Source organism: Sebastes fasciatus, chromosome 1, assembly GCF_043250625.1.
Source record: "Sebastes fasciatus isolate fSebFas1 chromosome 1, fSebFas1.pri, whole genome shotgun sequence".
Classification (NCBI taxonomy): domain Eukaryota; kingdom Metazoa; phylum Chordata; class Actinopteri; order Perciformes; family Sebastidae; genus Sebastes; species Sebastes fasciatus.
Genome location: NC_133795.1, coordinates 623,771 through 636,270, shown reverse-complemented (window position 1 = coordinate 636,270; position 12,500 = coordinate 623,771). Strand labels below are relative to the sequence as shown.

Below are 12,500 nucleotides of genomic sequence, written 5' to 3'. Positions count from 1 at the left end.
TACTAGCAGTACAACCTCATACTGTACTAGCAGTACAACCTCATACTATACTAGTAGTACAACCTCATACTATACTAGTAGAACAACCTAATACTATACTAGTAGAACAACCTCATACTATACTAGTAGTACAACCTCATACTATACTAGTAGAACAACCTCATACTATACTAGTAGAACAACCTCATACTATACTAGTAGAACAACCTCATACTATACTAGTAGAACAACCTCATACTATACTAGTAGAACAACCTCATACTATACAAGTAGAACAACCTCATACTATACTAGTAGAACAACCTCATACTATACTAGTAGTACAACCTCATACTATACTAGTAGAACAACCTCATACTGTACTAGTAGAACAACCTCATACTATACTAGTAGTACAACCTCATACTATACTAGTAGAACAACCTCATACTATACTAGTAGTACAACCTCATACTATACAAGTAGTATGTACTGATTTGGCCAAAATGAAGCATGTAGTATGCAAACAAAAGCAAAGTCTACAGTGTGCCAAAAACACCTGGATGTCGTACTGATTTGGAATAAATCTCCAGTCTGCCTCGCCTACTGTATCCCACGATGCAAAGCGCTGGACCGCTACAGGCTACGGTTACAACAACGATCTATTCCTTATAGCTCTCTTTTATGTGTAGGTCGCAGGGTTTTCTCCTTTCAGCTTGACTGATCGACCAAAACAAGTTTCTGTCGCGCTCATAGAGGCAATAATACCCTTTTAAACTTCAGAGTGAGTTGCTGGGAAGATTTCCGGTCGCTTGGAGCGATAGAGCAGTAATCCTATCACAGATTTAGAAACTGTGCAGGATAAACTCTCAAGCCTCCACCTAAGCAACGACATCACAGTTGAAAAATATCACAAAATGCCTCTCGCTTCTGTGAGAAGATACAAGTTTATCTGGGAGCATCCTAAACTTTATTTTCCTCGCCGCCTCGCTATCTCAGCAGCTTTTCTCCTCTTGCCGGTGAATTTCCCGGGCCTTTTGCCGTCGATTACAGCAGCAACGGAGGCACGTGGTTTGGCTGTGAATGCATTTTCCGCTGATTGAAGAGCAGAGAAGCTTTCTTCAGGCCCGGGTTGCCAGTTTGGAGCGCAGCCACAGTTGGAGAGCTTCCATATGGTTCCAGGTCCCACTCGGCTGCCCACTTCCTCCTCGTACAGTCGCCTCGGACGTTAGCGTAGCTGTCTGTCAGCGGGCGACGGGAAACAAGCATCCTCCCTGCGACACGTGCATTGTCACCAGCTTGTAGTGCGTGGGCTCTCTGAACACATTTCAGATCTGGCTCAAGGCACTTTTTGATGCAATTAGCAGAAATCTAATTCTCACACTAATGTGGAGAAAAAAATAATTAGAGCTCTGCCAAAAAAACTTGTGGGTGACGGAGAAGAAACTGCACCGAAAACTTACTAAACAAAAAGGGAACTGTCTAAAACAGAGCTTATTAAAAGATGCTTCTCGTCAGTGTGTGTGTGTGTGTGTGTGTGTGTGTGCTTCATATTCTATTATATGAAACCAATCTCCTACTGTACCCCTCGTCTCTGTCAGTGTTGGCCTTGTTACCCAAAACACTTGATATAGAGCTCCTCTCTCTTTGCTCATCTCAGAAATGATTCTACTTATTATTCTTCCGTCTCACCTCCAGAAGAGGTCATTTCAGACTTTTCTCCCTCTGAAAATCCGTTTCTTGTCCTGTGAATGAACAGGAAGGTGGGCAGTGTCAATGTTCTCATTAAATAATAAACTCAGTATATCTGGGAAATCTCGTAGAGCTTTGTTGTGTTTAGCGTGCATCCGCATCAACTGATTATAAGGAAAGGGAATCAAGGGATGGAAATGCACTGTCAGATTGGTTGTAGATTGTGTATAATTATGGAAATAGTATCTCTGGCTGGCCCGAGGCAAACTAAGCAGCTGCTCGGGGCCTCCAGGGGCCCCCAAATGAACTGAAAATGGAAACTCTCGTTGGGTTCCACTGTTCATTTTTGTCAATTATTTAAAGCTCTATTAATCAATATTTTATATAAAAACTGGATTTAATGACTCACTTAAAGGGGATTGCTTGTATTGACAAACCCACAGATAATTCTCACTCTGACTTCTCCCTTAATGAGGCTGTCGAGAGGCGAAGTCCCTCCTCTCACGGCAGGTTCATATTTACCATTTGAAATCGGTGCGTCCAGGATAGACAATGTAAGGGAAAATGACATTGTATGTAATGATGTCTCTTTATGCAACAGTGGAAAGTTACTGTCTGGGTGCTCTTCGTCTAATGTAGTGGGAAAGTACTGAGTGTTGAGTTTTACTGGGACACTGTTTGAGTAAAACAACTCCTTATCTGTGCCAAACAACTCCTTTCCTCACAGACCCTGTTGTAGATTTCTATATACTCACATTGTAATAATCTCCTGGAGTGCACTCTTCTGCAGACTTTGTGCGACTCTGTATAACCAGTGCCTCTTCTTGCAAGAATAAAATACAATACAAACAAATACTTAACAAACGCTAAGTTAACGCTCCCGGACGGTGAACTGGAGACAGTGAACGCAGCATCGTGGCTGCTAAGTTAACGCTCCCGGACGGTGAACTGGAGACAGTGAACGCAGCATCGTGGCTGCTAAGTTAACGCTCCCGGACGCTGAACTGGAGACAGTGAACGCAGCATTGTGGCTGCTACAGTAACTCTCCTGACGGTGAACTGGAGACAGTGAACGCAGCATCGTGGCTGCTACAGTAACTCTCCGGACGGTGAACTGGAGACAGTGAACGCAGCATCGTGGCTGCTACAGTAACTCTCCTGACGCTGAACTGGAGACAGTGAACGCAGCATTGTGGCTGCTACAGTAACTCTCCTGACGGTGAACTGGAGACAGTGAACGCAGCATCGTGGCTGCTACAGTAACTCTCCGGACGGTGAACTGGAGACAGTGAACGCAGCATCGTGGCTGCTATAGTAACTCTCCAGACGGTGAACTGGAGACAGTGAACGCAGCACCGTGGCTGCTACAGTAACTCTCCTGATGGTGAACTGGAGACAGTGAACGCAGCACCGTGGCTGCTATAGTAACTCTCCTGAAGGTGAACTGGAGACAGTGAACGCAGCATCGTGGCTGCTACAGTAACTCTCCAGACGGTGAACTGGAGACAGTGAACGCAGCATCGTGGCTGCTACAGTAACTCTCCAGACGGTGAACTGGAGACAGTGAACGCAGCACCGTGGCTGCTACAGTAACTCTCCAGACGGTGAACTGGAGACAGTGAACGCAGCACCGTGGCTGCTACAGTAACTCTCCAGACGGTGAACTGGAGACTGAGTTGTCTGTTGTGTTCATACACTGCAGCTGGTGCACCGCTGCATGCGACGCACTAATCTTGTCGGTTAATGGTTAATAATCGGTTAACCATGGTCGGTTATCGGTTAAGAACATGTTTCAAAATTAGCATCCCTAGAGCGTAACTATCAGGATAACAGTGTCCAATAGATATAGTAAAACGTAGCTAGCTTACCTCCAATTCTCTCTGGACAAGACATACTGTCCACGTCTTCCTCGCCATCTGAGAGTCCATATACGCCGCCACCAGACAGGGCAGCTCAGACGATCAAGGCGGCACGTTTCTGCCTTGTTAGCATTGTGACCCGTACAGACCTCTGCTGACAAACTTTACCTGCCTCGGAGCTTTCAAACAAATCTTTAATGACAACTGTCAACAGCCAGAACGGCCCACAGCGGCCCACGGGCCGTGTTCTTTCTATTTTACACGTACAGTGTGATCACTCAGATCGTGGCTGACGATCGGACCGTACGGTGTGAGCACATAAACCGTGATCTTCGGCTTCACATGGTAGACGATCTCCTCGTACAGGAGGAGGAGGAGTTACACATCAACATTTCTGAACTGGTACAGTGTGTGCTCAGCTTGAAGTGTTTCCAGCAGACATCGCTGCCTCCCTCCCTCTCTCGCTTCATTAGCTCATTTCTGACAGTTCCTGACTGCCAGCCTAGCCCGTTCCCCCAGGAGGCACACGTCGCCATGCTAACCTACTTTTTCAACATCTTATGGGGAATAACAATAATGATCCTTTCCCCATTTCAACTGACATTTTGTGACCACATCGATGGTGTTACATGCAGTTCTGGATCCCTGATCCGTCGGGACGAACCCCCCCTTCCTCCGTCCGTCTCTCTGTCCTCCTTTCTCTCCGTCTATCTCCTCCACTTGTAGACACTTCATTACAGATGAAAGAGACTCAAATAGAGAGAAAAGCTGCCCTGATTGCCTCGATGCTGCCAGGCTGTTTTGCTGCTCACGCACACACACGTACAGATTTTAATGGACTGTCTTGTGCCGGAACCCCCCCAAGCTTCACTTTACTCATCAGCCACCGAGGGAAAGGGTCTTCTGAAATTAGGAGATGCTCCTCTACTACTGTGTTGCGTCATGCGTTTGATTGAACGTGATGCAACTCTGCAGTGTGCGAGGACAACAGGGACATATCCAAGGGCACTCATTATTTTGGATGATTGCTGTGCAGCAGCCTGGTGTTGGTTGCTCATAGTGGGATCCAGGTACTTCCATTCAATTCAATTCAAAATACTTTATTCGGCCCTCAAGGGGCAATTCAAGGCAAGCGAGCATGCAAATAGAAATATACACAGACAATTCATTTACACACATTAAACTCTTCCACTCCAGAATTGATCAAAATGATCAATAATCCCTCCAGAATACCACATTCAGACACCGAGACCTTGAGGAACACCAGAGAAAAGGACTTTTGACATTTGGATGATGTTTTGGTGATTGGATGGCGAGCACTTGTGTTGTGTTGCTCTGCTCAGAAACCCCCTTATTGTCAATGTAGCTAGGAAAGCCATCCATCCTCTGAATGCTCTAGGTCTCTAGTCTGATCCATCCATCCTCTGAATGCTCTAGGTCTCTAGTCTGATCCATCCATCCTCTGAATGCTCTAGGTCTCTAGTCTGAGCCATCCATCCTCTGAATGCTCTAGGTCTCTAGTCTGATCCATCCATCCTCTGAATGCTCTAGGTCTCTAGTCTGAGCCATCCATCCTCTGAATGCTCTAGGTCTCTAGTCTGAGCCATCCATCCTCTGAATGCTCTAGGTCTCTAGTTTGATCCATCCATCCTCTGAATGCTCTAGGTCTCTAGTCTGAGCCATCCATCCTCTGAATGCTCTAGGTCTCTAGTCTGATCCATCCATCCTCTGAATGCTCTAGGTCTCTAGTCTGATCCATCCATCCTCTGAATGCTCTAGGTCTCTAGTCTGAGCCATCCATCCTCTGAATGCTCTAGGTCTCTAGTCTGATCCATCCATCCTCTGAATGCTCTAGGTCTCTAGTCTGAGCCATCCATCCTCTGAATGCTCTAGGTCTCTAGTCTGATCCATCCATCCTCTGAATGCTCTAGGTCTCTAGTCTGATCCATCCATCCTCTGAATGCTCTAGGTCTCTAGTCTGATCCATCCATCCTCTGAATGCTCTAGGTCTCTAGTCTGAGCCATCCATCCTCTGAATGCTCTAGGTCTCTAGTCTGATCCATCCATCCTCTGAATGCTCTAGGTCTCTAGTCTGAGCCATCCATCCTCTGAATGCTCTAGGTCTCTAGTCTGAGCCATCCATCCTCTGAATGCTCTAGGTCTCTAGTTTGATCCATCCATCCTCTGAATGCTCTAGGTCTCTAGTCTGATCCATCCATCCTCTGAATGCTCTAGGTCTCTAGTCTGATCCATCCATCCTCTGAATGCTCTAGGTCTCTAGTCTGAGCCATCCATCCTCTGAATGCTCTAGGTCTCTAGTCTGATCCATCCATCCTCTGAATGCTCTAGGTCTCTAGTCTGAGCCATCCATCCTCTGAATGCTCTAGGTCTCTAGTCTGAGCCATCCATCCTCTGAATGCTCTAGGTCTCTAGTTTGATCCATCCATCCTCTGAATGCTCTAGGTCTCTAGTCTGAGCCATCCATCCTCTGAATGCTCTAGGTCTCTAGTCTGATCCATCCATCCTCTGAATGCTCTAGGTCTCTAGTCTGATCCATCCATCCTCTGAATGCTCTAGGTCTCTAGTCTGAGCCATCCATCCTCTGAATGCTCTAGGTCTCTAGTCTGATCCATCCATCCTCTGAATGCTCTAGGTCTCTAGTCTGAGCCATCCATCCTCTGAATGCTCTAGGTCTCTAGTCTGATCCATCCATCCTCTGAATGCTCTAGGTCTCTAGTCTGATCCATCCATCCTCTGAATGCTCTAGGTCTCTAGTTTGATCCATCCATCCTCTGAATGCTCTAGGTCTCTAGTCTGAGCCATCCATCCTCTGAATGCTCTAGGTCTCTAGTCTGATCCATCCATCCTCTGAATGCTCTAGGTCTCTAGTCTGATCCATCCATCCTCTGAATGCTCTAGGTCTCTAGTCTGAGCCATCCATCCTCTGAATGCTCTAGGTCTCTAGTCTGATCCATCCATCCTCTGAATGCTCTAGGTCTCTAGTCTGAGCCATCCATCCTCTGAATGCTCTAGGTCTCTAGTCTGAGCCATCCATCCTCTGAATGCTCTAGGTCTCTAGTTGGATCCACCAGAGTCTCAGCTTTACAGAGAGACACAATTTATGGACTTCAACACTGTTTAGGGACCCCAGTATGCAGAAATATGCAAACACACAATTTTAGAATAGGAGACAATAACACATTTAAACTGCATGTGATTATCATAAAGTGGGCATGTCTGTAAAGGGGAGACTCGTGGGTACCCATAGAACCCTTTTACATTCACTGATCTGGAGGTCAGAGGTCAAGGGACCCCTTTGAAAATGGACATGACAGTTTTGCCTTCGCCAAAATGTAACCATGCCTTTGAGGCGTTACTGAGCCTCCTTCCCGACAATCTAACATGACATGGCTGGTACCGATGGATTCATCAGGTACCTGCTAGAACCTGCTACAGCCTCTGAAAGATAGGAAAGTCGGTCTGGATCGCCTGCCGTTCTCAGGGTGTTCTCAACATTTTTCTGTTTAAAATAAATATAATGGTCATTATGAAAGGCAAACTGTGTAGAAAGAAAGAGAGGGCTGTCGGTGTTGACAACACATGGGTGAGAGGCGTAACAGTTCAGCGAGGTTGCCGTCACGCGCTGCTCACACAGCCAGTATGGGCCGGGCGGGGCTGTGCAGGTCAAACGTATTGATTAGCCTATATTTAAACTTCCTTGCGCATATTGACCAGTTGATATTGGTTAAACTTTTTTTGTTTGTTGATAAAACAGAAATGTCTTTATTACATTTAAAACTATATCACACATCTGAGTACGACTGTCCTGCACCAAAGGATACGATACGATTTTTATCTGTAAAACTGAGTTTCTCCACAAAGAATCACACATTAAATCCTGTGTTTACCAGAGATGTGCTCAGAGGTTTCATGAGCACATCTCTTAAGTCATTCTGCATGTAAAAAGCATTAAAACATATGACTAAAGAAATCTTAGTCAGCTAAGACCAAACAACCTGTTAGTTGACTGAGAGGGGGCAGCCCTACATCTGAGACCTTTTAGTTACTTTTCTTCCTAATGGGGACTTCTGCAGTTTATTTAAATGCTAAATCTAATCAGGGTACAAAATAATATAATCGAATCTATATTTATTTTGTGCTTGTAGATTTCATTTATTGATTTCCCTGCTCTGTGCTTTCCTCTCTGTCTCAAAGAAACAAACCAAACAAAAGTAGTGACAGCTTTTGGGACTATATCTGTAATAGGTCCTCCTTGCAGGTCCTTGTTTTGTAATATGATTTATGGGCAGCAGGCAGCATGGTCTTCCAGTACGATGCTGTCACTGCCGGATCAAAAGATTGTGATGCAACAGTGAGCCAAGAGGTTTGCAACCCCCCCGCTCTCCCTCAGCCTCTTAAAGCCAGTGGGAATACGAAGAGTCTCTCTCCGTCCCGTCCCTCGAGGCATGTTGGAGCTCTTCCACTGTGAAGTCAGGGAGAACAGTTAACAAGTAAATATGAAACAAAGGGCTCGGTGGGGTGAGGGCGTGACTGCTGGCTGTCAGCAGAGCAGCGGTGGCAGGAAGTCTTTACGTTTCTGTCCACGACACTAACTCGCTGCTCCGCCTCAACCCAGAACCGCTGCGCTGCAGGAGGGAGGAGGCTCTCTCCATGTCTGCTCTGTACAGACTAGTATACGGATGGTATTAAAGGGACTGTTTGTAACTTCTTCCACCTATAAATCAGTGCTGGTCAATATCATCAAGTAGAACTTTAAAGTGTCTCAGAGGAACGAGAGTCTCTACCTTGAGTTTGTTTTGTAGTTTATTCCAGTAGCCTGATGCGTAGCAGCAGAAACTAGTCGTCCCGGTCGGTCCCAGTTGGTACAAGGAACATTTAAAGCCAAACTATTCTGTGATAAGATGTCATGGATTGAACTCAACTAAAGATATTAATTAAATATGTTGACAAATTAAATAACACAACCTCATGATCAGGAGTAATATCTAGTTCTGCCTTTGCCAATTTGATATCCTTCCACAAAGAATCCGGATTAAACAGCTCAGCAGAGCCTTCGTTTGTTCTCTTTAGATAATGAGCTCATTAAAATGATTCTGTACATTTTAAACTGAGCAACTCTGGCAGCTCTCCCTGTGTCTGATGACCGACGTGGAGCTTCCAAAACCAAAGAAATCATTCAGTCATTTACATTCTCCAACCGATATAAAGACTGAGCATTAATGTAACTCCAAGTGAGATCATCCGATCACACATTTAACCCTTTGTGCCCGAAGACTAAATTTACTATGCCAAGGAAAAATGTTTGAGAAACATTGATAAATGTTATCTATATGAAATGTTTTTTACACTACGTATGTGTGCTTATCGTTGATATTCAACTTGTTATGAGTTCATAGATACCAAATCCACACATTAAATAGATATGTAGAAATTAAAGGAGCTCCTTGTGTTGTCTGATTAAAGGGCAATCCTCTGTGAAGTTCTAGCTAGCTGCTGAATCCTTTTATCATGACATGCACATATTCAGTAATGCAAACTAAATGAAAACATCACTGACTTTGCACCGATTTAATAATTAAATACAATTTCTACTCACCAAATAATCAGTAGGATGTGGATGGATGAAGAAAAGAACGGATCCAGCCTCACGTGTGCAGTTCAGATGAAATTGATCTTCCCAGAATTAAAACAATACTGCACGATACTGTTACTGAAGATACTTTGGACGGTTGATCAGCAGTAAAGTACAGTATTTTAAGAATACATTATCGTTCTGACCAGGGTCTGAATGACCTTTCTTCACTTCCTGCCACTGCGGCACTATCCATCCATCCATCCATCCATCTTCAACCGCTTATCCGGGATCGGGTCGCGGGGGCAACAGCTCCAGCAGGGGACCCCAAACTTCCCTTTCCCGGGCCACATTAACCAGCTCTGACTGGGGGATCCCGAGGCGTTCCCAGGCCAGAGTAGAGATATAATCTCTCCACCTAGTCCTGGGTCTTCCCCGTGGTCTCCTCCCAGCTGGTCGTGCCTGGAACACCTCCCAAGGGAGGCGCCCAGGAGGCATCCGTGCTAGATGCCCGAACCACCTCAACTGGCTCCTTTCGACTGCGGCACTAGAGTATTTTTATTATCTGCCACTTTTGAAATCTCTGCGCTAAATGAAGGAATAACATTTTAGATCTGATGTCATTCAATGTTCGATATATTTAACATAAAAATATTTTATACACGGTAAATTACGGTGTTGGAGTTACACCATGGAGGGAGGGTAGTGTACACTGTACTGAACTGTACTTTGTTCATGGGTTTGTTCATCTATAGTGGTTGTTAATGATTATGATTATTAAAATATTTGCTTTGATTATAAAAATTCTTGGTAAGTTGTTATGAAGTTCAATAGGTCATAATTCTCTCTTTAATATCTATTTTATATTGATGTGAAAACATCTCCTTCAAACATCTGGATTTATTCAAGTTTCTCACCAAAAACTACATTTTACCAGATTACATTTGAATGCATCATGATAACGTCATTTACCTTCACCCAATAGTCATTTTTCCTGAGCCGACCCTGAACGCCTCATAACAATAACTCAATGGCACCTCCGTTAACGTTAGTATCTCCGTTATTTATCCAGTCAGGACTGAGCTGCTAACGGCTGCTAACAGCTAACGTTACTAACTCTCCTGCTGATGTGAACAGGTTTGTTGTTCAGTGTCTCTTTATCAGGTAGAAATAGGGTGCGTCCCCTCAGGTTTAGTAGCGCCACGCTGTTGAGAGCTTTTTTTTCTCTCCGCCGTGTCTCCGGTCAAACAAACTGAAACATGATGCAGCGTGCGTCTGCGTCATTGTGCAGCGTAACTGTGGGAAAGCATCAATAAGAGGAATCGATGGTCACGGAGACATGAGATGTCAAGAAAGAGGACAACTACTGTTCTCTGTTCCATCTCTAGTGTTTTCTCTGCCTGCCAACGTGACGGATGTCCTGATGATTTCACCCGCCACTGTCAACACTTTACCCTCATTTGGCGGGCGGCGGGTGATCATTTCAGACCCTGGTTGTGTGAATAAACGGCCAATGAGAGTCATTTTAACAGATTTTCTTTGTATTATCAGTAAAGCTCTGTTTTTTTTAGCAATAACAGGTTAATACTGTTTTTATCCTGCTGTAAACTAACAGCAATCATTTACAGTGCACATTCAACTACTGTTTTTATTCTAAAATATAATGACGTCTATTGCAAAAACAGTATTCCCATCATGTGCCCAAATACTAGATACAGTATGAAATTCACTTTTCAACCAAACGGTTTGACTGATTTTGAAAATGTCTTCACATTTGTGCTCATCAGTTTTAGGCACAAATGGGTTAAATGACTAATGAAGTAGTTTGAGTTCATCACAGTCAAGTGTTTGCTGGTGGAGAAGTTGGAAACCTCCAACAGAAGCAACAGAGCAGTAGGAGTTAACCCTCCTCCAGTGTTTGTTCCTGAATGTACAGATTGATCGCTGTGGTGTTGACTGTCTCTTCCTCTCTGTGTCTCTTCTCTGTGTCTTTCCACCAGTTTGGTCGGACAGAAGTGATCGATAACACGCTGAACCCCGACTTTGTGAGGAAGTTTGTCCTGGATTTCTTCTTTGAAGAGAAGCAGAACCTTCGCTTTGATGTGTAAGTGGGAACATCTCCGCCTTTTCCCTCCACAGCGCCGCCGTCTCTTTCCTTTGTTATACCAGGGAAGGACTTCAATCAAACCTCCTCTCATTCTGGCCAGCTGACTCATACCCACGAGGTTTGGAAACCTCCAGTCAGCGCTGATTAACAGAACAACATTTAGACGCTCATCTAACTGTTAGACAGTAAATGAGCAGATGTCTTCATCTCTTTGGGTTTCCGTTGGAAGACTCCCAAAACAAAATGGATTTGTAAAATGGAGAAGTCAATATTGGAAAACAATACCTCAAAAATCACACTAGCCGTCCAGGAGCTCAGCTTGATCTGTTCATTTAGTCAGCGGGAGATGAAAGCCTGAAACTTTGTTTGACTTTCTGCACATTTATTTTCTATCATGGACGTTTCTAGTACCAAGTAGCCTTTGGTCTCCACCGTTTCAGAAAATATAAATGTCATTGGGCAGTAAATGTATTAAATGTGATTATCGAGGCTTTTTAGCTGCGACCAGCAGCTCTAGAGCTCGTCTGGCGGTCAGACCTTTTCCTACCTTCTTGGCGGCCACAGTTTTGGCCCTAAGAGGCTGAAGTTTGGCGTGGAGGTCAAGTACAGTATGTGTGTGTGAAGCATAGACTGTACATGTAGATGGTTGACACGCCTTCACTTCCTCCCATTGTCATTCACAGCTGTCGATCAAAGCTGTCAATCATGACGTCCCGCCCCCTTTTATAGCATCAAATAACTACTAAAACCAAACTGATCAGAAGAATGAACACTTGAACGTATATCAGCGTAAAGAATAGGGTGCATCCCCTGGATGTGTCAGTAGTGAGTTTAATGCGTCCCAAACATATTTTCTATCGTCCCCAGGATGACGGGACGCGTTAGTCTCGAGCGCTGACGGTACTGTAGAAAAACAAATACCGTCACGTTTTCACAATTTTGGCATCGACTTGGTACCGAAGTATCGGTTCTTGTGACATCCCTAATAGGTCCAATAAAATGTAAACCCAACATGATCCTTTCTGCGTCATCGTGGCCGCTGGGGTCCAGACGGGTCTGCCGAGGTTCGTTCTGTCAGGCGTCTGACCCATCTGTGTGACACCAAAACAAAGACATCGCAGACCATTGGCACCAATAAGCCTGTTTGAATAGATGCAGACAACCAGTTTGTTATAAACTAGGGCTGTCAATCCATTCAAATATTTAATTGCGATTAATCACATGATTGTTCATAGTTAATCACACATTAATCACGTTTCATCTGTTCTAA

At 44.6% G+C, this 12,500-nt stretch overlaps 2 protein-coding genes across 3 annotated transcripts in view; both read left to right on the top strand.

Moving 5' to 3' along the window:
• The window catches only part of LOC141766857 (copine-8-like), a 101,536-nt gene that overhangs the window by 56,214 nt on the left and 32,822 nt on the right, over positions 1-12,500 (top strand). Inside the window, exon 4 of the mRNA XM_074634060.1 lies at positions 11,124-11,227. Within this exon, the coding sequence (XP_074490161.1) occupies positions 11,124-11,227 (104 nt within the window). The remainder of the gene's footprint in view (positions 1-11,123; positions 11,228-12,500) is intronic.
• Positions 1-12,500, top strand: part of setd5 (SET domain containing 5) — a 191,773-nt gene that overhangs the window by 178,569 nt on the left and 704 nt on the right. The window lies entirely within an intron of this gene.